The sequence below is a fragment of the Periophthalmus magnuspinnatus genome, chromosome 24, assembly GCF_009829125.3.
Source record: "Periophthalmus magnuspinnatus isolate fPerMag1 chromosome 24, fPerMag1.2.pri, whole genome shotgun sequence".
Lineage (NCBI taxonomy): Eukaryota > Metazoa > Chordata > Actinopteri > Gobiiformes > Gobiidae > Periophthalmus > Periophthalmus magnuspinnatus.
Window position 1 is genome coordinate 12725338 of NC_047149.1, and position 27930 is coordinate 12753267.

At 38.4% G+C, this 27930-nt stretch overlaps 2 protein-coding genes across 13 annotated transcripts in view; one reads left to right on the top strand and one right to left on the bottom strand.

The window, feature by feature from the left end:
• Positions 1 to 1140: 1140 nt before the first annotated feature.
• Positions 1141 to 7461, bottom strand: unc93a (unc-93 homolog A). Its single transcript, XM_033991226.2, is given in 9 exon segments — positions 1141 to 1519; positions 2176 to 2307; positions 2663 to 2798; positions 3710 to 3921; positions 4597 to 4620; positions 4623 to 4721; positions 5684 to 5913; positions 6552 to 6733; positions 7262 to 7461. Coding segments are annotated over 9 exon segments (1395 nt in total). The 5' UTR covers positions 7352 to 7461; the 3' UTR covers positions 1141 to 1229.
• Positions 7462 to 20172: 12711 nt separating this feature from the next.
• The window catches only part of afdna (afadin, adherens junction formation factor a), a 77442-nt gene continuing 69684 nt past the window's right edge, over positions 20173 to 27930 (top strand). For 9 of the 12 annotated variants that reach the window (XM_055232450.1, XM_055232452.1, XM_033990945.2 and 6 more), the window contains exon 1: positions 20185 to 20489. In XM_055232450.1, coding sequence (XP_055088425.1) covers positions 20388 to 20489 — 102 coding nt within the window. In that variant the 5' untranslated portion in view covers positions 20185 to 20387. Of the gene's footprint in view, positions 20490 to 27930 lie in introns of all 12 variants that reach the window. The other 3 variants (XM_033990940.2, XM_055232448.1, XM_033990946.2) reach the window with 1 other exon arrangement.

Here is a 27930-nt window from a genome sequence, read left to right on the forward strand (position 1 = left end):
CTGTTCAGGCGTGTGACGTGAAATGAATCTACCTTTTCTTTGGAATGTTGTAGACAATCAGTCTCAGGCTGGGTTCCTCCCTACAGGGAGTTGATCGACAAACAAACTCTTTTGTTTGACAAGTACAAACTTTGATTTGCATCTACTGGAACATCTACTCTAAATTTTGTTCATTCATATGTTTCGTGGCTGCTCAAGTTTACACACACTTCTCTACTACACTCAACACAAACACCTCGTGCATTTGATCCCTCTGCTTTTTATTTCCAAGGTGAGGATGCCAACGTTGAGGAAATGATGCTTTGACTAACAAATCTATAACATCTATGAATGTGGGAATGCAACACATTGCAATAAAAGCACCATTTGAAATGCAGCAGTGTCCTGTACTTTTTACACTCTCCTGTTTGTTCCAATGGAAGAAGATCTGTCATGATAGTGTCGTGTTCTGTGTGTCACTAACATTTAGGCATTTCCTCTGATGCTAATACACCATAATGAGAGTATGTGTACTACATTTGATGCAGAAATCAATCTTTAGGTTTTAAATGCATATGGTACAATTAAATCAAATGAACAAAACTGACTTTAAGCTAATTGATTACAGAAACACATTCACATAACATCCTAAACAGTTCTGTCAGTTCTATCATTTACCTACTTACTAAGAGAGTTAGATTTACTTACTATAAACTTTATACAGAAAAGTGCATTGATACTCCAATATTTGAAGGTGTGAAACACTGAAATAATTTCTTTAAGTAAAACTTAATATACAAAGGTACAAAACATTTCTCTTCACAGTCGAGACTTTAAGGAGATGCACAGTGAATTCAGTACTTTTTCATTCATAATTTACTTGCTCATATTCAAAGTCTGATGAATGGCTAATACATAATAAGTAATATACAATTTAGAGTCTGCTGAGTGCAGCCTACTCTGCCTCCTTTCCACTGATATTTTTGTAATTCTGTACACTAGAGCCGGGCAGTTTATTCAGTTTGAAATGAGACTCAGAATTGAGATTCAGCACTGATTAAAAACATGTACTGTTTATACTCAAGAAATTCATATTGAAAGTTATTTTAATTGTTTATAAAATAAAATTGAAAATTGATTTTTGATCAATATGAGGGGAAAAAAAGATATTTTTTTTCCCAGCCATAGTATATGAGTTTTCTTTGATTGTTTGTCTCTTAAATAACAGCCCTGTCTATATTTTCGTCTATCTATAGCTGCGTCTGTGCCACTATGTTCTTCTCATGTTTCTCAAAGTCTTTCTTGAGTCCGGAGTAGACACTCTTTTCAACGGGGGGAGTGGGGTTCTTGTGCTCGCCCCACTCCACTATGGGGTATGTGATCATGGTCACCACCAGCACAGCTATCAGAATGTACAACTTATACTCCAGACACAGGAAGGTGCTGTAGGCGAAGGCGATGACGAAACCCAGGGACTCCCACATCCTGTAGTTTGCAAACGCTGCCTCTTTGTCTCGAGGGAACAGGACACCATACAGGGCTGAAATGTAAAGAAATTAAAGAGGCATATTTAGGTACATTTTACTTATGAGTTTTTGCCTGTGTTATAACAATGTTTCCACTTCATTCACTTACTCAAAGCTGTGTTTCAATTCATTTGTGCATCACGTTTGAGTAATCCTGTCATTTCTACACCCAAGGCTTGAGAGCTCAGACAATTACCATTTTCACCTACCACTTATCCCCGCCCACAGCTCTGTACTCTCTGCTCTGTTTGGGTAATACTTGTTTGGGTTTAAAATGTAAAGTAGCCATTTTGTAACTATAAAAACAATAATGCAGTCTACCACGGACAATATGTAAAATAATAATCTACTTATGCAACAGTTTCATATGAAAAATACAAAAAAGCACAATAGAAGTATTTCAAAAAGGCTCAACTATGAATAACAGGCATTATTCATAACGACATACAGAGGACTTTTTCCCCATTCAAAAGATATAATATTTTGTTTTAAATTGTAAATTGCCATGGCAACGGTCCTACTTTTGTCATCCTTCTGAAACCCCTGGATGAAATGTATAAGTAAGTAAGTAAGTACAGTTAAAATAAAAAGTTACTCGAGTAGATAATGCATATGGAAAATGATGTCTGTCCATGTATATGTGTACTACAGTATAGTTAGAATATCATACCGTTGGTTTGTGTTTGCCAGACTGCATCCGCGATTCCCCATAACACAGGGAAGACAAAAAACACGGCCAGCTGGTTAGGATGGGGTCTCCATAGCAACAGAGCAATGACACTCGCCAAGTTAATCAGAGCAGCTGGAACAACAGAATACAGCTGTAAGTTTCACTGTTGTCTGAAACATCAATTATGAAGCAAGTCGGCTCAGTAGGAGAGTATGTGTCCTCTTATCTCTGATGTTTGATACTGTGTTTACTGTTGTGCTCTTTTAGGACCTTTAGCCTATATGTGTCGCTATCATGATGCTGTATTATTATTTTATCTAAATAATAGGTCCAAGCTATCAATATTTTTCCAACTAACCCACTAAAAATGCAGCAAATCTACAGTGATGTACAAAAGGTAGGCTTTATGAACACAACATATTGTTTCTCCAACTGGCCACTGCTAATAACAGTTCTGATATTGTGTTCTGTTTATGTGTGACATTACCCAAGAAGAACAGCGGAGCACGGCCGGTGTACCTAGCCAGTCGTCCAAACAGGAAAGACGAGAGAGAGTTGGCCGCTCCAAAAGACATCATCACAAAACCTACAAAGTGTATCCCCAGAGCACATGTGACATAGTTCTGCAAGAGAAACATGATAAATATCAGGTCCGCTCTTCTGTATCTGTTCTGTACCAGTGCGTCAGTAAATAAGTGAGTTCTTTACACATGATCAAATATATAATTATGGAAACTTTTTTATTCAAATTGTTGTACATTCTCGTTTGTTACACTTTTTGTATTTTGACGCAGAATATCACTTAATTTATACTTGGATTTATATAGCACCTTTCAGGACACCTAAAGCGCTTTACATTTTATTATTTACATTCATTTTATTATAAGATACTTAAAAAACAAGGTTGATGGAAGCAAGACTGCCAATCTGCTCCATCGCCCCCTCCAACCACCACCAACATCACTCACACACCACATTCAGACTAGGAAAAGTATCTTGCCTAAGGACACAACAACAGTTTGCATTAAAGTGACAAAATGGTACAAAATGTTGCCTAAAATATCACTTGTTTGTGCTGTTTAGACTGTTGTTGCATACCAATTTAGCAAGTGAAGTGGAACACTAAATCCACTTTTTTGCTTCTAAGCTGTGTATATGATGTTTTAATGGCATTATCTACTGTTCCAGTAGTGTAACTATAGGTACATTTGCAGCTTTCATGGTCAAAAACGCCTAAATCTAAGTGTGTGCTGCCTTCAGTGGCCTCTTTGCCAATACCTCTAGACCCCACCCTTCCTCCCCCCTCACTTTCTCTTCCTAGTCCTTCAAGCACTGCCAAGTTTAGCAGCTCTATGTGGAGTTCACATGGAGTTTATGTGTTTAGTCCCACTTTAAGTAGCCTAGTATGTAGTGGATTGATTTTGTGTTGACTGTACTTAGCTTTGCCATCATATTCGGGCATGAGTTGACCCAGCTTCTTCACCCCCCTGCTCCACACATACAGTAGACCTATAGAGTATATTGACCTCCTGACCTTAGTGTACTCTCCGGACAAGAAGCTCTGCTCAAATCCGCTGTACATGGTGAGGGGGATGAGAGTGATCAGCCTCCTGTCTTTGAGCAGTCTGAACGTGGCCAGGAAGGTGTGGCAAAAAGGCTCACGCTTCTCCCGGAACTCACTGGTCTGCTTTTGGTCGATGTTGTCCAGGAAGACAGAGATAATCAGCATGGCCAGCACACCTACACCTAAAAAAGTAGCAATATGAGAGTGCTGTTACTTCAAAATAGCATTACATAAGTAGAAATACAATGGTGTAGTCCCCAAAATTACCCAAGTAAGAATAAAAAAGTTGCCTGTTTGGGGGAACATATATATATTATATATAATATATAGATATATATATATATATATATATAATATATATATATATATATATATATATATATATATATATATATACATATATATATATATACATATAAATCTGTTGCTAAGTGTGTTTTATGGTCAAATATAGCTGTTGGGTGGTTACTGTTGATGACACTGCTGCATAAGGTTGTTACAATTTTATATGAGTAATTAAACCACTCTAAACGTGTTCCTGTTATTTGGTTCAGGTTCATAAAAGTTACTCTTATCTTAAAGAACAAGGTCAATTAGGCTACATTTCTTTTCCTTCTGACCACAGTGAGACATTGTTTATTTAGGCCTAAGTAAGAATAAAGTAAAGTTTAGGAAAAAGTAACATTATTATAATAAATTGCTGTTCTTGTTAAATGTTGATATTATTAGCTTGTGGAACTTGGCTAAAGTCTAGTTTGATTCTCATTCTAAGTTTTTGGCCACGCTCAGCCCATTTCACTGGGCGTAGTGATGCTGTGCGACTAACACAGTGGAGTGTGCTCCACTGCTGTATTTACCAATGTATGCTCCCACCAGGGTCACACCAGCTTCTGCTCCGGTCTGGAGGTGGTGCTGTTGGAGGTGTTGTTCAGGCCACAGTCTGCTGCCCACACATCTGTAAACTGCTCCTCAGGTATGTCCGCTGGAACACACACACAATAAACTCTGTACTACTCTCACAGTCATACACAGTACTCTTACTATTAACTAACACCTCCAGGCTAGTACAAAGAAGAGAGTGAAGCACCAGGGAGAATTGTGAGACAGAATGATGAGAATGAGTTGTTTTCTCCACAAGCAAAATTCCACTGTGCAGTGTGCGCCTTCAGACTGTGAAAATGCCTGTGTGTCCTGGCATAATATATGGACTTCAGAATCTGTGCAATCACTGGACAATCCACAAACTGGCACAGTGTAAACTCTTTTTTGTTAGCACAAATAAACACTGGTTCATTTCTGTCAGGTTCGATTCAGATTACTCCAGCTGAGGACATATGACAAACTTAACACAAGGAAGTAGTAAAGGAGTTAATGTTTGCTATTCAATAAATCTGTTATAGCCACTTCCAGTAATCTACGCCCCGTCAGAGTGTACCTGGCACTGATTCTGGTGACACACTTTCCATAAGGGCAGTAGTGGTGACATGTCACACACATGAAGAAAGACCATTTAGATGAGTGCCTTGGCTCACATAGTACAGCACAACATACAGTACATGTGTTTGAGTAGATCTTTCAATCTAAACCAGCACAATAACTTTAAAACCTCACCAAGCACACATTTGTTGATAGGTTTGTTTTCCTGTCTAGCCTCTTCTTAAATAGACATACACAGAGGGAAGACGAGTGAAAACCATTACTGTTACCATTTTGGCTCTTAAAGGTACACTATGTAACTTTTCTGTTACTGTTTTTGCTTGCAACGTTTCACAGTATGGCATTACATGTATCTATATCCAGGCCAAATTACAGGTCAGATCTGTGGAGTGGCGACTATGCTCACAGTAAGAATGCATACTTTTTAAGGCATTTGTGATTATACTTGAATACAAATGTTACATAATGTACGTTTAAGCCACTAAATGTAATATTCATGCAGGGTACCTATGTTTGTGTCCTGTCCAAAGATTAGTGAGGACATGAGGTTTCCCCACACAGCAGACGATTGGAATATGAAGAAGAAGATCCCGAAGTACATGTTTACGACGTCTGAGCCCTTCTTGCCCTCTTTGTCTGCCTGGGTGTTTCCAGCGATGGTCAGGTATGTACATTTGGCCGACCACAGGGGGGAGCCGCCCAAACCCAGAATCACAGAGGTGGGGATGAGGGTATACCTTTGGGGCAAATAAGATTACTGTCTAAAATCATGATACATCTGCTCAGAGCAAATGTAGATCAAATAAGGTACAATTTATTACTGATCAAAGTTTGTTCAGTTTAATTCAGGTGTTTTGTTTGATCATCAGCAATAGCATCATTTGTATTTTTTCCCTTAAAATGTCCCTTTGTTCCCTGGGCACCCAATAACTATTACACGGTCCTCTAGTTCACAATTTCACCTTTCACATTTGCACTCTAGGTTTTACATGTGACCTCTGGGGCGCTGGAGATAGGCCCCTACATCCCAGACGCTCCAGCTCTGACTAGGACTAGGATAACAACAGGTCAGGTGTAGCATAGAGTTTGATTTGAAGTACTCTACCAGCACTTGTTAGTTTGTAAGCGTTGCACCAGCCATTTGGGTCTACAGTTTTATGTAAAATTGACTTTAATGAGCTTTTACTGTTATTATTTGCTTTATGTTTATGTTTTTACTTATTCCCTATCTCCTCTCAAACTGGAACAGGAAGTAAATGAACCTGTTTCAATTATTAGGCCGTTTTAGATCCGTTTACATATGCTAAATAAGACAGTTTAATACTTGGATTATTGTGCCTGTGTGATAACGAGTATGACGTAGAGAAGCATGTACCATCCGGGATAGAGGTTGCCTAAAGAATAGGACACGTAGCAGCCCATGCCCACCACGATGGTCCACTTGCAGCCGAGGTTCTTGATCATGATGGGCGGCAAGAACATGGACGACACGATGATGGAGGCATAGATGACGCTTAGAGAGGCCACACCCATTCCTTGCTCGCTATTCAGACTGCTCTGTGAAGAATACAGGCATTTTTGTATTACACCAGTCCTTCTCAAGCTCTGGTAATTGTTTTATTTCGTTATTAAATACAGGAACATTGTTTAGGTAAGGAGTTTTGGAAGGAGTGATAGAGGGATAGTTAATGAAAGAAGAGGATACAGAGGAAGGATAAGCAGTGGCACATCTATCAGATTTGTCAGGGAATCTGTGACTGCAAAAGTAACATTTCAGTATGGGAGACTTGAGATGTCCAAAGCAGGAGAAGTTATTTACCATGAGTACAAGACCTGGAGACATGAACACTCAACACATCAGTGGTGCTATTATCTTCTAGTCTCCCTGTTTCTCTTTCCACACAATGAGGTTTAACCAGCTGCTATATTGTGAAGTGCACAGAGTAAAGCTTTATGAGAGCTCATCAAGTACACTGATCATTAGTGATAAAGACAAGAATGGATGATGATGATAAATAGAGCAAACTGCACAAAAAAGTCAACAGTGAAGTGTTCATGTAAAGAATATGCAGAGGTGAGTTTTACCTGTAAACTCTGTAGTCCACCATACGCCGTGAACAGGGACAAGAAGCCGATGGACACCACCAGCACATTTTTGAAGTTTCGGCTCAACATTGTGGCTCGTCTGAATTATCCAAAAGAATTCAGTGAACCTAGCAAGACAACCAAACAGAAGAACCTAATGTAGCAGCGGTGAGTTAAATACTTCAGAGCCTTGTCAGCTGCACACCACACATTTACTGTCATGCAGAGCACAAAGTCCAAAGCAGAGTCACGGATTACCATAGAAAATGTTATCTTTTCAATGACAGGGCTTAACCGAGAGCAATAACATTTATTCCTTTTAGTCTGTCCACCTGTCCATCACCTACAAAAAGTCAAAGATAAGAGGTGAATGTACCTCCTACTGCAAACTGTGCTATCCTGGCACTACTATATGCTCTACAAGTAGTGTTAACTACAACAACCACTTCTACTGGTCTTAATGCTCATATGAGCAATGTGACTAGAATGTTATCTCTTCTGTCAGAGAAAGAGGAGTAACTGTCCATTTAACTCCCACTTTTCTGTACAATGTGTGTGATATTTCCTCGGTATATCTAGTAGGGAAAAAGTAGATCTATACTAGTTTATGTTCAGAGACTCACCCTGCTGATTGTTCATTGCTGGGTGGATCTACACGGATTCATCCCTTTATCGTTTTATTTTCATCAGATCTGACGTGTAACATTACAAAGGCTGTTTCAGCCTTGATCACTATCTGACTGACCAGATAGTGATCAACATAATCTCCCCATAAAAACACGGTTTAAAAGACATTTATGTAGATGTTTTTTTTGTTGGTATTGTTTTGTTGGTTTAGCTGTGTTCAAATATGTCTGGGAGCTACAGGGGGAACCAGTTTGGATCCCAGGCTACACGATTGTTCATGTTCAGTGAAGGAGACTAAGATCTGAAACACAAAACATTTACTTTGAGTTTTGGACATGTGTATTTAATGTATTTATCACAAATGTGTTTTTAGTATTAAATTCTTTATTTGGACCCCTAATAGTTTCCAACACATGTCCTAACACATCTGTAAAGTGTTTTCTTTTGCCAGAACAAAAGGGAGAGTGTCTTTTCACTTTTTTAACTAAATGACTTATCCTTTCATGTCTTGTGTGATTTATTCTAAATAATTACTTTCACTGATATTTTGAGCATAAATTAGAATAAAAATGGTCACACTTACAATTGCAGCAGCTGGAGGTAAATGTTGCACTACATCTGTTCCTAAAGGTTCCTATAGAATAGTTTAATCTGAGGTTTCAGCAGAGTTGTGGACTTACTTCAGAGTTTGAATCCAGTTCCCAGGAGGCTTGCAGCTGTGTGCCCTCGCAGTGGCTGCGTTAGAAGTGTGATTGGTGTTATTGTTTGGTTTTGAGCCACGTCACATCTCTTCAGGCCAATTTGAACTCTTATTACACAAATGTGACTCTTGTGAGCTTTAAGCCATGTTATAATGCTGTTATCTCCTCAAAAACATACCTGGAGTTGTGTTTTGTTTCATTCACACATGTTTGAGTAACACTTTATTATTAGTCTGTCTACATCTCCAAAGCTCAAATGCTCTGTTCCACTTTATTGTATCATGTAGTTGTAGTTTTCAGGTTACCAGGGCTGAAATTATTGAAATAATTCTAGTGAAGGTGTATGAGGTTTAAAAATACAAATATAAATATAAAACCTTTAACAATTAAACCTTTAACAATTAACTTTAACAATTAACCTTTAACAATAAAAAAATAGCTGATCATTTAGACATATATTAATGTAGGAACTGAAATAATGGATTTTTAATTTTTTCTCTTTACAAATAAATGTGTCAACATTTCTCTCTCTCCCTATAGATCAAGTTTATGTCATTATTACAGAAGTGGATGGCAGTTTTTAAATCATTATAGTTATACATACAGCAGTCTTTTAAATAAAAGATCCGTGCACAGTCTATCAATATTTAAACATGGTACACTTGACTATTACTGTATACAGTGGGTATGGAAGTATTCAGACCCTCTTAAATTTTTCACTCTTTGTTATATTGCAGCCATTTGCTAAAATCATTTAAGTTCATTTTTTGTTCATTTTCAGAGCTGGCCGTCCGGCCATACTGAGCAGTTGGGGGAGAAGAGCCTTGGTGAGAGAGGTAAAGAAGAACCTAAAGATCACTGTGGCTGAGCTCCAGAGATGCAGTTGGGAGATGGGAGAAAGTTCTAGAAAGTCAACCATCACTTCAGCCCTCCATCAGTCAGGGCTTTATGGCAGAGTGGCCCAACCGAAGCCTCTGCTCAGTGAAAGACACATGAAAGCCCACGTGGAGTTTACTAAAAAACACCTGAAGGATTCCAAGATGGTGAGCAGTGAGATTCTCTGGTCTGATGAGACCAAGATTGAACTTTTTGGAAAACCTTCTCCAGAGTGCCCAGGACCTCAGACTTGGCCAAAGGTTCAACTTCCAACAAGACAATGACCCTAAGCACACAGCTAAAATAATGGAGTGGCTTCAGGCCACCTCCGTGACTGACTGAGCCCTGACTTAAACCCAATTGAGTATCTCTGGAGAGACCTGAAAATGGCTGTCCACCAACCTTCAACATCCAACCTGCCAGAACTGGAGAGGATCTGCAAGGAGGAATGGCAGAGGATCCCCAGATCCAGGTGTGAAAAACTTGTTGCATCATTCCCAAAAAGAGTCATGGCTGTATTAGCTCAAAAGGTGCTTCTACTAAATACTGAGCAAAGGGTCTGAATAATTATGGGCGTGTTTCAATTTCAGTTTTTCTTTTTTAATAATTCTACAAAAATTTCAACAATTTTGACAATATGAGGAGCTGTGTGTACATTTATGAGGAAGAAATGAACTTGATTTTAGCAAATGGCTGCAATATAACAAAGAGTGAAAAATTTAAGGGGGTCTGAATATTTCCATACCCACTGGATATACACATATTTACAGTGGTGGATGATAACAAAGTAAAAGTAGTGCAGCACTGTACATAAGAAGAATTATTTAGGTATCTGTACTTCACTTAAGTAAAGTTTACAGTGTATACTTTTTACTTTGACTTCACTACATTTAAGAGCAGGTATCTGTACTTTCTACTCCACTACATTTTTGAATTGGACTGAAAAGTAAAAAGTACTTTTCATGTGATTTGAGGGGTTATTTTTTTCCGTGTTCGTGGTAACATCCAGACTAAATTTTTTTAGTTCATGCTTTGTTTTTGGGCAAACTAAAATAAAAACACAAAATCCTTTAGAAAAATGAAGACATTGATTTGTATTGTCACTGTTGACCAAAATATGTATCTGTTTTTGATCGATATCGCAGCATTTAACACATGACAACACTTGAACACTTGTGTGAAATATTTTTCTTTTAACTCTTAAAGTACATTTTTGAATGGGCACTTAAATACATTTACTTAAGTGGAATGGTTCATGTGATGATTTTTACCTCTGTATCTGTACTTTTTCTGAAGTAGTAACATTAAGTACTTCATCCACTGCTGCAGATTTGCAAATGAGCCTGTCCTGAACACTAGGGGGAGACACAGGCCATTGTAGATAGTGCAATGTCTCCAAACTCCTGACAGTTTAGTTTCCATAGGGGTTACTCTGTCATTCAGCATATAGGGTCTTATGGTGTGAGGTGTGAGGTATAAAAATAAAATTCTGTGCCATAACAAGACTCAGATCCCATAAAAGAGCCGAAAGTCCCATCACTAAATAAAACACCACTATTCAAACACTGAGCACATGTCTTTAAAGTGTCAAACATTCCTTGAGTCATATGGCCCCACTGGCTTATTGTGATTGGTGCATTTGATTTGAACTTCATGTGCTCCCGATTGGATGGTTTTGTTTGTTCGTGTGGGAGGAGGGATTTCAGGTATTAACAAGGCAGACAGTCAGGTATGCGCTCTGTTGATATGAGGCTGAAGGATTACACATGGATTGTTTACTTAAGACAGTCAGTGGCACAGAGACAACAAGGTGGATACATGAAGGTGTTTGACTGTTAATAATTAACAGTGTTTGCAACAATAGATCACGAAAGTTGTGGAAATCATTAACTAAAACTCCAAAACAAAATTACAGCTACTTTGGTCAGTATAAACCACGATCAGTGCCTTGCTGACTTATGTACATCTGGTGCACTAGTTGATATACAATAGAAAGAGGAGCATATTGGAGGCGGCTAACACATACTTGCCCCATGGGAACAGCTCTTCCTTTGACTCTCCAGCACTGCTCCTAAAATATACTTTCACTCCTGCTTTTCTCACCTCATCCTGCTGATCTGGGGCCAAATCCCTCCAGGAATCCAAGAACTGTGTGTGAACCAGGCTCTGTTCTGATAATGCCGAGTTTCAAAGACTGACACTGATCCCTTTAAAAGAAGACTCGGACCAAATGTCTCTCTGATAAATGTGTTTAGACATGGAGTTTACAATGAGTGTGTGGCTTATGTTAACTTTAGATGTTATACCAACCTGTAATAATTGGAAATTATCTAACCAACCAAACACGATGCAACACCATGCGCTGCATCTTTGGCTATGTGCCAATGAGAACCACAGCTAAAATATGTCACATAGGGCATGGTATGTAAAACTTGGACTGAATCAATACCAAAACACTAGCCAGATAAGTCGCTGTGGTCCCACCAAAAAGAAGTTCAAATTTATAGCATGCCCTAGCCATTTGCACAGGTATTTCTTTTATAAAATATCTGTCTGTGTGTGTGGTATATAAATATATAAATATGACTGGTGGTGATTGGAGACTCTACTTCTTTCAGTCTGCACCAGGGCAGCTGTGGCTGTATTAGTTCATTGTTATTTCTTATCAATATGTAAAACCAATTAGTGGTGTCCTTCCTTCTTTTTCAGTACTGCAATTTGTGCTTAAACACAGCAATTCTTTTTATGTAACGAGGAGGGAGTTGGTAACAACAATGATGACTCTGTCATAAATTATTCATCTGGTCTGAACAGACCCAATGGCTTTATTGTAGCTACGGTAATAGCACAGTAAAAGTGCATGGAGCAGGAGGCAGTAACACATCTTCACAGTGTTTTAAATAACCTGATAACGAGACAGGCTAATTACAATGCAGTACCTCCCAGGAGCAGAGGACTGTGGGAAACGTAGGCAGGGTGTCTATTGGGACTGAGCAGGATAGTCATTATTGAAAAGCTTAAAGATAAGATAAGAAAACCTTAATTTATCACCCAATGAGGAAATTGCATTGTTTCAACATCACAGTATAAAAAGAGCAGCATTAAAATATATAAGGAAAACTAGTGGTAAATGTACATATCTAATAATACCACAATCTGATTCTTCTTTGATATGATTCTATGCTGAGTATCGTCACATACTTATACGTACATAATATTTGTTTTTGTGTTGATCTGGTCATTCGGGACAAAGACATTTGTATGTACTATTTGAGTTTTGAATCTCAAAGCTAATTATGGATTTGGCTTGTTGTTTTGAAGTATTTTTGAGAAGTTCATAGTTTTGTAGTGGTGACGTGTTTGTCTGAAGCCTCTGTTCCCAGGCAGGTCCAGCTGATTGTGATAAAACCTGCTGTAGGTCTGTCTCTCACCCGTGTGTAACTCAGGCAGCATTTCACTTGTGTGTGAAGTGAAGTTTGGGTATTTCTCACTGGTGAAACCGGTGGGACCAGCCTCTGTGCTCAGCTTATCTGATGCACACTCAGCTGAGCCAACAGTTTGAACTATGCAGATAACAGTAATGTAACTTCATCTGGGAGTTTTACTGTGCAAATATTATGATCTTATTGCAACAAAAGTGTTAGTGCTAAATATGGAGTCCCCCATGAATGTTGAGACGAAATCACTAGAAAACCTGCTCATTTGAAATACCCATGAATTGCACTGTATTTTGGCACCAAAAAACAAATACTATTGAGTATTCGTTTTTGGGTTTTTTTTTGTTTTGTTTTTCGTGCAGAGTTAATTTCTGCACAAGTAGGTAATTCTCATATCACAAAAAAGGCATTTTCTTCACAGTTGACTGGATGGGACCATGAGTCACTCCAGATTCATGACCCACTAATGAGTGACATTTATGGCTCCCTGTTACCTCCCAGGACGTCCCAGTACAGTCAGCTCTGGATGAGGGGGTGGGACAGGGGCTAATTGCACTCTTCTATGGGGCTCTTTGTGCCTGTTCTGAGTTGGGACAAAGCCTGGCTTAATGGAATGGTGCTGAGTGCCGCAGGTCCATGTATACAGGCCACGCACATACGCACTGAGCCTAACCAAGCCAGACCTATTTGAATACCCATAGTAATCTGATGAAGTATTACTGGATATTTTTGTTAAGCACATTCTTTATTGTATTAGCTGGAGTAGTGATCAGTTAACACAATCAGACACAGGTTCATCTTAAAAGCAGAAGCTTATGATTTGTTTTTTGTTTCTATAACAACAGCTGACATTGTGCTTGTTTACTTTTTGTGTTATACTTACCAGACTATCCCAGCTGGAGCACACGCCTGTCGTTGTGCCACACAGCTGTTTTCAGAACTGTGTTTATAAGTCCTGTACATGGCCTCACCACAGATCCAGATGTGAGTCTGTAGAACTGCTCTGGCCACAACCAAGTCCACAAACATCTGTGTGCTGTTCCAACTTTCTCCTCCTCTTCCTCCTCCTCCTTGTTCCTCTCAACTTGGTCCATAACTGTAAGTGTGTTACAACTATTGGCCTTTACTTTGTGTATAAAAGAATGTGTTCTGTTTCATTTCAAAAACTCCAGACATGACATACAGTGACTTTACTCTCTACATATTGTAAAATCAACAATATCTCTTTATTTAACACGGACATTCAATGGAAGCAGAGGTTCAGCCGCACAATCAAGTTCAGTGTATTTTCAACAACAGCTTGCTTGTTTCTGGACAAAGAAGGAACAGAAGGAACGTCCCAAGAATAGATAGTGCTGATTCATATCACTGACCCCAGTGCGTTATTCTGAAGAAAAGACAAAGGAAACTGTTATGGATCACCAGTGAAATATTCCAGTTTGACTTTGTAGCAATCATTTCTGAAAAATTACAAAAGAATGTAAAATAGTTATGTTTCAAGTGTAATAAAGCATCTGTGTGTGTTATGACCTGGTGTTATCTGGCAACACACCTTGCTCTCTTCCTGTGCAGTCTCTCCATCTGCAGCTTCTATAGGAACATTAGCAGCTCTCTCCCACACTGTGCTGCAGGAAACATCTGTCAGACTGAAATGTGGATATACAGGATAGACACCAGGCTCCAGGAATGTTTCAAAAAGTGACAACAAATGACTGCCAGCTACTTTACCAAACACTCAGGACAAACAAAATGATTAGAGCAAATATGACCCAGTGATGCAACTCAGTGAACAGTGAAAAGAACATGGCTTTATAGGACCAATACATCTTTAGAATACAACACAGTGGATTCAAGTTCTACTCATACCTGCTTTTAAGATGATTTTACTTAGATGTGTCAGATTTGTTTCTTAATACCGTATAGTTTGTCAGTGTAGCGTTGAATACATTTAAGAGTTGTACCAAGACCAGTGGTGGAAGAAGTACTCGATTTTGTTACTTCAGTAAAAGTACAGATACTGGAGCAAAAAAAGCCCAAAACGAAAAAAAAAAAAAAAAAAAAAAAAACCTCAGGTAAAAGTAAAAGTATTAAATGAAAACATCTACATCTAAAACTGTTTAAGTACCCGTTTAAAGATACTTAAAGAGATAAAAAGAAAAGTATTTTTGTGCATATCTTGAGGTCTTATACGGCTTCAGATGTATTAAACTATTGAATCAATTAATTAATTTTCTACCTGTTTTTGTAAATTTTTGTTTACTCAAAAAATAAACCTCTCAGACTTTTCAGCAAGTCTCAAACAAAAGTCTTACTTTTCAGTCCAGTTAAAAATGTAGAGGTGTAGAAAGTACAGATACTTTCTCTCAAATGTAGTATAATAGTCACTTGATTTAACAATGTACTTTGTTATTCTCAAGCTAAACAGCTGACACTCTATACGCTTTTACATCTGAATTCCTCGCCCTCTTCTATTCTTGGGGTTATTTTTATCTCCTTTCAGATCTTTTTTCCATTCATTTCTGCGCTTCATTCCCACCGAGTATTAACCAGTGACGCTCTTATCATTCCTGAGAGTTAGTGATTAGAATCCGCCTGTTCACGTCTCAGTCAGAAATGTGGACTTGGAGAGAGAAAGAGAGCGAAAGAGACAGAGAGGGAGAGGTCTGCCGAGGACATGTCACACAGTAATTAAGCCTGTTTTCAGCAGTCTGGAGATGAACTTGTGACATAACAGACAAATTGTATAAGACTGAACTTATGACAGTGAGACTTGTGGTTTATGAATCATGATATTGACATAATAACTTAAGTCTGTTCTCTTAAATGGGGATCACAGAGGAATGAAGCCTATCCCATTTGTATGAGAAAACCTGTACATAATTGCCATCGAACATGTTTCTTGTGCTCTGTTTTTTAGCCTATGTTGCTAACTAGCCAGTGACCTCATATAACATAATGTGATTGACAGATACACATTGAAACGCATTGATCATTGGTGTTTACTTCGGACAGTTCTCAGTCTTAGTGAATACGGGACGTGCTCCACTGTGTTTTAAACTCCATACACCTTCACTAGAATCATTCATCTCTATTGAACACAAGGTAAAAGGTAGATGCTCAAAAATTACCGCTTCATGACATCACAAGTTGGAACAGAGCATTTTGAGCTTTAGAGATACAGACAGACCAATAATAAAGTGTTACTCAAACATGTGTGAATGAAACAAAACACAACTCCAGGTCTGTTTTTGATGACGTAACCACATTATAACATGACTTAAAACTCACAAGAGTCAATTTTTTGTAATATAGGACCTTTAACGCTGCCCGCCAGAGTAACAGTTTTATTATAGTAAAATAGCCTTTGGACACGGTGGAGATTTGATACAAGTGTAGACCACTCAGATGAAAAGGGGAGGGGTCCATCTGCAATGACAAAAGCCCTGTCAAAGGTCACTATGTCACTCAGCTCACTGACATATATAACACACATACAGGGCACTGTGATGTCTTCTTTAATCGCGCCCAAGGGATAACAGCCAATACAATCTATACAACAAGGACACACTTTGTACATGCAGTATATGTATGGACACAAATGTAACTGCACTATTGATGTAGAATTGATGAGGACAGAAATCTTAAGCAGTATTTTTGCCTTTACAGCTAATTGAATGTTAACACAATAAAGCAGGTTCATACAATGTTTTTTTTTAAATTACAACTAATATGTAATTGGCTATCCCTATCATGCTTCATTTGTAAGAGCAAAGAGGAGAAAAAACTAACAAGTCAAATAGTGTTTCAAATAATCTCCCTGCACATCCTGTATCCTTAATACCACACTGAGAACTATGCATACATTGTAAATATATGTTGAATGAGTACATGGAACAATCATTAATGCTTTAAGTATCAATAACACCGAATCAGTGCCTCTTTTTTCTTAGCTTGACTGCAATGACCCACAGAGGGGATTTACGTGAAAGCCGTTATAATACATTTGCTTATTTCCAGTTGCAGTTGAATCTGAGTTGTGGCGGTTGGTTTTCTGAGTTGGTAAAGGATGTAGAAGTGAGACAGGAAAGGGCTATTCCTAAAGAATGACTGAGCTGCATGAATGCTATTGTCTGAAATCACTCTGGCATTATGGGATTTTCCTTTAGGGACCAAAACAACAACGGAAAACTGCTGCAGACCTGAATATGTGGTGCTCTATTTTACAAGCTATGTTGCATTGCACTCTGGTTAATGTTTGGTAACACTTAATTTACAGACTTAATAAACTGTGAAGAAAGAACAAATGAACACATTTTTTAAAGAATGATTCAGATTTAGTAATGATGTAGCCTAATTAATAACGCCAATCCCAAGCCTGAATCATTCTTAATAAACGATTTGTTCATTAAGATGTTCATTTTAAAGGTTAATTAAGATGTAGATATTATGAAATGTTACCAGTTCTTTGCAGAAATACTGGTAATAATCAAAGAACTTTACTATATATGTTGGTATTGTGGATTGTCGCACATACTCTGCACTTTTGTCATGGTTGCATAGGAATAAGAACATGAGAAAAACCTAAAACATCTTTTCCTTTTGTACCATAATCATTTTAAACACTCCTGTCACTAACTTTGCTTCCTCGATTAGATCATCAAATCCTACAACCTGTCTGTCCTGTTCTTTATATACACAATGTAACTTGCCTCAATCTTAATAATTTTGTTTTTGGACAAGCTATTGCAGTAAGCGTCATTATCAGTGACAGACACAACATTATGATAAACTGTACAATGAACGAATGATTCAAACAATATAAACAGATGCTTTTATCGGAGCTGAGCAGATAAAAAGACACTGGCAGATTTTGTTCTTCTAAACAGTCAGTGCTCAGTGAAACTCGTCTGTGTTGATAGGACCGCAGATAGGGGGAAGTGCTGGGTTATCTGGTAAACTTGATTTCCTGTTGTGGTTTTACACTTCTGCCTCAGCTGAACTATGTATTGACAATGCACATCACTTCCTCTTTTATTTTTAATTGTCCATAGTTTACATAAGGCAGTTTTGAGGAATGAGTGAAACTCTATAAACTGTGGGGATGAAGTTATATTCAGTTATTTTATATTTTTGTTATATTTATATACGAACAAATTAAATTCAGAAGCTCTTTATGTTGTAGTGAGTAGCTGGTCAACCATTTTGAAGTTACAATACTCCTGAGTGTCATTTTTGGATAGCACAATATGTTTAACTATCACTTGTTTTATAAAGTATAACTCCCTTAGAAACTATTACAATTGTTTCATTTTAAAAAAGAGTCCCTGGAGTTACAGACAGTTAATTTTCAAAACCTCTTGTGGAATATTAATGCCACGCTTTATTGCTAATTCCTTCCTTATGATAGGCTTATATATTGTACTGTGGTGGACTCAACTTCTGGCAGTATTTTCTCATTTGTATCATAGTGTTACAATTGTTTATCAAATGTTCTCTATGTAATGTACTGCTCTTTTAGCTGAACTATTTCTCCCAGTTTCATCGTATGCTTTATAAGATGTTGACTTAACCATGATGTCATCTTATCTGCCCAATCCTCCCTTAACACAGCAGTGGTGAGTAATACTCTTATGAGAAGCGGGGCCCTCCTCTGTCAGGGAGTGTGCAGTACAGTGAACGCTGACTAACCACAACATCACAGCACCACAATGTAACACAATGGAAGGTTATTTTTACATCTTCATTGCTATTCATGCTTCATAGTATCTGCTGACATTAAATAGACAGAGCACATGACACTGCTGCGCCAATGGGAAGGTAAAGGGTTATACTCAATTTCATACAAGTATTCACACTTTTGTTTAGTTGTTAAGCTATGCAGCTATATTCCTTGTTATCCTTGACATCCTGGTAGCAACTGAGCACATTACTGATGATTTTTATTGTGAAAAAATACACAAATAAAAATCGGCCAACCCACTTTGATGCCCTGATTCAGTGTTAAAGAACCACTAATCAATCCTAATGTCAAAAGTGAATGAAACATATATTTTTGCTCTAATTTTGACATAAGGATCACAGATGATACAGAGTTAATCCAATGTGTATTATATCTGATAACATCAACATATTTGCAAAGTTTTGTATTTCAAAGTACTAAATTGAAATAATGGAAGGAATGATTAAGCTCCACTGGAGATGTAAACCTACTTTATAAACAATAACAACCATTCTTGCTTTCAACTTTGCTATTTGCATATATCACAAGGCCATCTGCTATTTGACATTTTTACATGAGCAAATCTTTTTTTAGACTCTCTTTTGCAGTCTAAAAATTCTTATTTGGAGTTTATCTTTTTAGTGATCTATCAACTGCTCTGATCCCATCTCACTATCTTTCTCCCACACAGAGCTGACTTCTTCCCCTCCTTCCATTAATCATCTCCGAGGTCTTCCTCTCTGCATCCTGCTTGGCCTCAGTGCTCAACTTTAGATATATTGTCTATACCCTTCATTCTATATATTCTGGTGTTTAAAATGTCAGAAACCACATTAGCCAGATAATCTATGCTGCTCACTCCTCCTTCACCTGCCACTAGTCATAGTGGTATGGTCCATCAACATATACTCATAGTACAGTGCACAAGGACGCTTCATTAACTTCTAACACAGGCCTTTTGTTACTGGTATGATGAAGCGTGTCCAGGGGATGCTCACGTCCTGCAGTAGCACATGTTAGCAGTTAGGCCAGTCAAAAATACTCACAGGGTGTGGTCACAACACTATTTAATTTTATATAAACAATAATATTATGTGTACTAATAGTAGAAATGAATAACATGAAAAGCTGAGGTGAAACGTTAACTGGACATAATGTGCGCAATCAATTGGTCTGAGGAACTTTACAGGAGTGTGTGGCATTCAGCGCCCACTATCTACAGACCAAACTGAGAAAAAATGTGCAAGCTTTTTTTATAGGTCAAATTTTGTTCCCTGTGTAATTTAATAAATCACTGCTTCTGGTGCCAGATTTAATATCTAGGTATATTGCTTAATCCAATGTACATTTTTATTGGATCTCTATTGTGAGACTTTTTGAACGCATATAAATACTGCAGATGCGCTAGAGATAAAAACAAACGTGCTTTTCTTAGACTCATTCATAATGCATTGCAAAAAGCCGCGTCATGTATTGCCAAACCGCGCCACAAAGAGTTAACTGCGTGCGCGCTCACAGTAGTGCCTCCAAAGTGCACGGGAGCGCGCATAGGCAGGCTCACCGGGAGCGCGGAGCGGAGACAGATCAGAGACAGTAGGTCGGACTGTGCGCAAAGGCGGACCACACAAAGTCCTGGCGGTCAAACGGAGAGCCTGAGCACGGTCTGCGAGGCGCCTTTCGCTTCCCCTGTGGAATATCACTACTGGAAGTTTTACAAGAGCGCACGGAAGGACTTTAAGGATAACAGAGGCCGTCCACTGTTCACCATGTCGGGGAGCAGGGAGGAGGAGAGGAGGAAACTAGCCGACATCATCAACCACTGGAACGCCAACCGGCTCGACCTGTTCGAGATCAGCCGGCCCACAGAGGTAGGACACCGGCTGAAGTCTCAGGACAGGCCGCGGACGGGCGGGCCCTCTCTGGAGGCTGTGGTAGACAGGGAAACTTCTCCAGTGCGCACTTAAGTCGGAAATGTTGTGAGGCTGACTGTGGGCAGCGTGGTTGAGCTGGTTTACTCCGCGGCGAGTCCTCTACGCGCAAAGAGGACGAGTGCCAAACTCCATTGAAAAATCACATCATTTGTTGTTGCGTAGTGTCGTACTCAGTGGCACCGGGGTTTGACTTGCGCTACTGATTATAATACAGGTTTTTCAACAAAATACGCAGGCAATGGCAATACTAGCTTGATCCGGCATATTATTGTGATCTTGGTTCAAATACATGAGTGTGCATTTGTGTGTAACCTCACTAGCTAACCATAGAAGCTAACTACCGCCCACAAGAGTAGTGAGGATAGTAAACTTGGTCATAATCGGTTGTTTTACTGCATTTCATAAACGCCGTGTTACAGTGATTTCCTCTGACTGGCTGGGTTGAAGATTGCCTAAACGTTTTTCTGTGAATGCAAAACTAAATGACACTGAATCCTGTATTTTTGAATGGGTTTTGGTCAGAGCTGAACGTCCTAGGGTTAGCTTGCTAGTTAGCCGCATTATTAGCTGAGGAGCGAGCTGTGCACCTGTCCCTACAACACAAACCACCTCTTAATGAAAACTGGCCCATTACTCTACTTATTCAGTACAATATAGTAAACATTTTAGAACTAGGAGGATTCAAGTCGCTATTTCCATGGACCTAGCCGCTGCAATGGCTGACAGATACACAGGGAGGTTGTTTGATACGCAGGGCAAATTGACAAAAGCTTAAAGTATTAACAACACGCCGGGTGTATACGGTAGGATACTCAGACAGTCCCCTGCACTAGCAAACAAAAACACTGCCTGTAGATAATTTTAACACATGCGTTGTTTTTTTTTTTTGGCACAACGTCACGCATTGTCCAGGTCCTCCTCCAACACATGATGTTAGCACGATGCTTTTGCTTTTTGACCAGGAATAATTTGCCCCTCCAACAGTAATTAAATCAACCGTCTGGAGTCAGGTTGTGGTTGTTTACTAATGACCTGACGGGATAAGGAACTCCTAGTAGGGTTTTAGCCTTCATGGCACAAACACCTTATGATAGTATGTTGTGGAGCAAGTCAGGCAACGCGCGAAGTAACTCTGTGCGAACTCAGTGTGGTAAAGTACAGAGCTGTCTACATCATGAAGACAGAGGACTGACCATATCAATGACTGCTCATTCATAACATTTAGCGAAATCACATGTTCTAAAGTGTGTTGTGGTGCATGCGTAATAACACCAGGATTGAGTGACATCATCTATTTCTGTAAGTATCAGTCATTCCTTGTGAGCTCAAAATAGACCGTCTTGGAAAACTTTGATAGCAGTAGTATTATAGCAGACTACTACTACTACTACTACTACTACTACTACTACTACTACTACTACTAAGAGATTTGTTATAATTACTCTTATGTAATGACTGAATGTACACTTCTACTGTCAATGGGAATGCTTATAACCTGTGGGTACATGTAATAGCACCGGGACAACAATCACTCTTTGTTTTTAGTGCAGTTTTTGTTCTGTTTTTGTTTTTATTGAACCTTTAACTGACCATAAGATGACTGTTTGCTATGACTTGATGAATTTGATGAGCTAATGTTCCACCTAAAGCATATCGAAGCCAAGTCATTATGATTCTCTGTCAGTGTTTTTGCATTAAGGCCAGCTACACTGCTCACCCCCGCCTACGATCTAAGAGCCAGGGGTCAGGGGGGACACAGCAGGGTCCCCTCTCGTCTTGAGCCGATTAATTCTTCAGGATTGGAGCTGGCTAGCCGTTAGCCCTCAATGTTTTTGCTACTCCCCACTGCACTGTAACTCTGCCAGTACATGGAAGGAATTGTGATTGAATGTACACAGATGGATGGCATGACACACCCTGCACATATGTCAGCTGGCCTAGTAGCACAAGTGCCCTTCAAACTGTTTAGACCAGGGTTGCAGAATAACTCTTGCACATTTATCAGTCACCAAATCCTTGTTGCAAATAATGACTTGCATGTCTGGAATGATGTGGTGTCCTACTAATCAACCGCAGCCGTTAATATAAATATGAATGTATTTACCAGTTTAATTGTGGGTCAAGACTTGTACACAGGGCTGCAAACCTGACCCCTTTTCACTGTTTTGATCTCAAAATGGGTCATATTCACATTCTGTAATAAAAATAAATGAGCACAGGAAAGCGTTTTTGTGACTTTTGCACTCACACCGAAAGCGACAAAAATGCTTTCCTGCGGTCAGTTTACTTTTGTGTTGCCTCAGATTTGTATAATACTTGAACCACAACGCAACTCAAAAATTTACAAAAATGTGTCTTTAATGTATTATGTTGGATTGACAAAATATTGTCTGAATATTGTTATTAGGATGTATTGCGATTTGACTTGTTGTTTTCCATACACATTCCTGAAATATCTAGACTATGGTATACAAAAGCAGGTTAAATGCTGCAACATGCATAATTGTGGCTGTGGACCTTTTTAAATTATATCGTCGTGTACATTCTCATTCCATTTGAACTCAACCTCCGAGGATCAATAAGACCCTTAATTAAAAATGCTTTAATTCCTTTTGCGTCTTAATTTTCCAAACAGTAAGATCATTTGTGTAATTAGATTAAACACGGATGACTGATTTGTCTGGAGCACAGTTTCTCAAACTTTTTAATCTTGCAAACCAAACTGCACAAATCCCTCTGTAGCAGGGGGTATAATGTCGTCATGTGGGGACTCAGTGGGTAGACACAAGTTAGCTGTTAATTCAGCAAACTGTGCCATTCAATAATACACCTCTTCCAGGTTTATACAATCTAGGTCTTTGTTAGTTGATGAGAAGTATGCTTTTGTTGTGACATAGAAAACAGATGCAATTGTTTAACAGTAGATTGTAACATAGAAGACCATAAACTATGTAAAAGGTTTAGTTGGTGTGCCAGTAAGTGGCACTCTGATTGGTTGTTCAATAATTTGATTTGTTTGATGTTCAAAAACTCTTGATTCAAGCTAAAATACAGTAGATGTTTTTAGCCTGCTCAGAGTTAATTGTGTGCAGATAATGAAAGTGGATACAGTGATGCTAGAAATAGTCTCATGATGTGTTTCTTCTTTAGTTAATTAGTTAGCTTAGCTGGTCCTTCTACTAGTCCAAATATTGCCCTTTTGCTTCAGTAAAATAACTTGTATCGCAGCTTCTATGATATGAATGCTACTTGACTTTCTGGCTGGCTTTATTTACAATGATAAAAAATGTTGGAGGGACAAAGGTTTAAGATTTGATGTAGATTAAATGGCAAAAACAACGCCCAGATGGTTAATTGTGTTGTAGACTTCATTCACTGTTGCGTGCATTGTTACTCTTAAGTTGTCATGTGATGAAAGCTGAATGAAAACACCACAAGGCTAAGCAATTGTTTTCAGAAACACCATACTTATTTTTAAAATAGTAGTTGTAGCTGTTGTTGTAGTAGTAACAGTTGTTGTTGTAGCTGTTTTTGTTGTTGTAGTAGTAGTAGTAGTAGTAGTAGTAGTAGTAATAGTAGTTGTAAAGTAGGGCTGTTCAACCAACATTGATCTGCTTGGGTCTTTTTAATAGAGTTGTCTACAGCCAGTCCTTTGTCAGTAAAAGTGTGTGGTGCAGAGTTTAGTTCAGACGTCACACTGGAGAAATACATTTGACTTAAAAAAAAAAAAAAAAATCTAACTAAAAGGCATTAAAAGCTTGTCTTGTTGTTCAGGAAAGTAATATTGAAAGTATACATTTGTTTTTATTAAATGAAGACAACATAAAATTTAATTGAAAATGGTGACTGATCATGATGAGGAAAACCCTTAAGATATTTTCCTTTTTCTGTTAATAACATTATAATCTTGTAAACTAAAGCAGTCCTGAAGCATGTGAAAAAATATGTTGAATCACTGCACCTGAACAGCAGCTAATCAGGTGTTTAGTGATTCACTTTGTTGCCCTTGTATAAAAAAGTCAAGCATGCATTCTTGTAAGATTACTCACTACTATGACCTTTTTGTAAACAATGCAACTAGAGGATGTGGAAGTCTAGTAATGAGCCGGTAGAACAACTAATCATTACACTTGTATCAAGCATTATAAATTACCTTTGGCCATTTATGTGGTGACTTCCTGTTTACCTGTTTACTGGTTATGTTCCATTTCAGGAAATCAGGAAGTAGAGAACATTTTATATTTGCATTCTATAAGGAGAATGGGATCGGGTGCAAGCTGTCTCTTTTTGTTCATTGTTCAGTAAGAAAAATTGTAAAGAGTGTGCTGAAATAAGTAGAAAGTTTCCTGTGTTAAACTTTAGCGATTGAGTCCAGGCATTTCAGTTACAGTTACTGATTTTTTTTTTTAACCTTCTTTCTCAACTTGGGTTAGCCAATTTGATCTTGAATACTTTAATTGGCCTCCAAATTTGGAAACCACTATATATTTAAAAATATTTAAATCAATTGCTGTATATAGGCTTGTCACAATAACACATTTTGAAGTGCAATAAATAATAATATTAAAACCAAACCGTAAATTATGTACCAAAAAGTATTCTAAATGTACAATATTGTAAAAAAAAGTATGAGCTGCCAATAAATAAATAACAGAATGCAACACTTAAGTAGTTAGTTTGTGTCTATAATGAGTCATAGAAGTTCATAATTAAACCCTCTACAGCTCAAATCTCATCATAATACAGAAAAGTAACAAAACATTTATAATTAATACAAAGAAAAAGTCCCCACAATTAATATTGACTCCCAAAAAATGACCGTTCCGTCCATCATGTATTGAACAGTAAATTGGTATAGTATTTTTCGTGACAGGTCTAGATGTGTATTTTAAAACAGTTTTATCATGAACATAAATAGGCCTCCTTATAGCGTTTTTCCATACTCCTTTACAGCCATTGTTTGTCCAAAATGGCTCCATTTGCTTAAATGCCTGCTGTTTTGTGAGCCTGGTTGGTTTATTGTGGTATTTGGCATCGCTGTTTGAATTTAAACTCTGTCAAAATGTCTGTTTAAATCCTAGACAGGAAAAGATGCCGCCGCAGAGCTGTACTTTAACATTTCATGTCAAATATGGCTGATTAGATGGAGCTGGGAGAAAAGTGTTGTTCAAATAACACCTGACATGTAATCCTTCAATGTCATGATACTATTACAGATTTTGGGTTCAGTACACACAAGCAAAATCAGGGTTTGGAGAGGTTCTCTGCATATTATTTTTGTCTATTTGCATCATCTGATCTCTGTTTCAAAGAGAACGAGCAAAGCCAATATATTAACTTATGTCATTAATCAGCCCTGACAATTGAGTAGATCGTGTTAATTTAGCAACTAAGCCATCCTCCGCACTCTTCCCTTAGCCCTAAGTTGCTGAATACAGTTCTTTTGGTGTCCACCTTATTTCCCAGAGGACCCGAACGCAACACGTCAGCAGGCCTGTCGTGACATCACCACCTTTCCCCCTCGGAGCAGGAAGCAGGACGCAGACAGGAAGTGTGTGGAGAGGGGAGATAGTACTGCTTCCTGTAGTCTGGAGAAACCGCTCTTTTTGAGATTCGATTAGATTTTATTGTACCAGCTGTTTCCAGGTTACCCAGGTTACACAGTAGAAACAATATGCTTCTAATAATAAATGTTTCAACACATTTTTATTTTTACTCCAAACTTTGGATAACTGCTAAGATTAAGAAACAGATTACTTAGGTCATTTGATTATGGCTATAAGAAGTGCCAAATTTAACAAGTATACTTTGTATGGTAACTAGGGCTGTAGTTGATTTTGGTCGACTAAAGATATGCCCTGCAGATCGATTAGTCAACTAAAAAGGGGGCGTGACAAAAGCTCTCAATGATTGCATAGCTCTGTATCTGACCGAAACTGCCTTCATAAGACTACGCCTGCATGGGATTTTATGCAAAAACAACTATTTATATACATGCATTGTTTCCTAGTACTTTTTCCTGCATAAACAGTACATAAAAATGGTATATGAAATGGCAGATTATACTCATCAGTTTAATCTGCCTTTTTACCTGGCTCTCCCCATTTTCAAATAGGTGTGGTTGACAGGTGGATTAACCAATCTGGGACACACATGGCCCATCCATATTGGAAATAATAAAGGAAAAAAAATCACACGGGGCTGAAAAACATTGTGGATTTCTGCAGAATCAATGAGAGGAGCACTAAACCCTGTTAGTCTGAGGTGAGATCAATTTGATTTTATTTGTAAATCATAGGTGTCCAATGAGCTCCTGTATTTCACTTGTATCACTGAAAAATCACGTTTGATCAGACTTGAGAGGCAACGGAGGACGTGGGGACCAGACTGATCAATCTGTATAAAAAATACAGAGAGATATCAGTCTCTTATATTTTGGTATATACATGTAAAAATTTTGTGTAAATTGAAGATTTGGATTTGCCAGGCACTCACTCACTAACTTCTCCTTTCTGCTTTTGTCCCTTATAAACCCTTATCTAAATAAAACGTTGATTAATTAGTTGATGCAGTCTTAGGATTGTAGGCCTTTACTAATTTAGTCGACTAACTGTGACAGATTTAGTCATATTAATTTTCATGTCTAGTTAGACTAAGCCAATGTCTACTAAGGCCTAAACATTCAAGTGAAAATGAGTATACTTTCTCTGCTCAAAGCAACAATTTGCTTTACTGACAAACAAAATGCTTTAGGACACAGACATGAAAAGCCGGTACATAGGAGGAGCCCCTCGTCTGCCGTCTGACATTGAACTAAAGGTCATTGTTGTCCACATGTGTCCATTGTAACTGTATTTTGACACCCGGGTAACTATCTGCTTGGCTCAGCCTCTTCAGCACAATCCCGTGAGGTCGCCCATTCAAAACCCCTGCTCGTATGTTTGTCTTGTCCCCTCTCTGTGTGCTTGTCAGCTTGGGCCTCTCTGCCCCGGTCCCATGCCTGGTCACGTGATCATTGCGGTCACGTGATCTCTGGCTGGTCCCGTTGCCGTGGTTACGCTGTAGCTATGATGGCAGACAATGGGAGGCTGCTAACAGGGGGCCTCTCGCATTCAAATAAACTTGTAAATGCGGGCTGTGTGTTACTGGATGCTGGGAGGGACATAATGAGTCAGCGTGAGTTGGATTCCTTGGTGTTAGACGAATGTGGACTTTTTGTAATGGCAATTAGTTAAAATGTAAATATACTCTTAATGAAAGTATGTTTTTGCTAACTGTTCGGTAGGGTCTTGCTGTTTACAAGTGACATTTTCTTGTACGGTATAGATGAGTAGATTTTTCGTTGGGTCAAGATGGAAATCGACACCTTTTTCTGTTA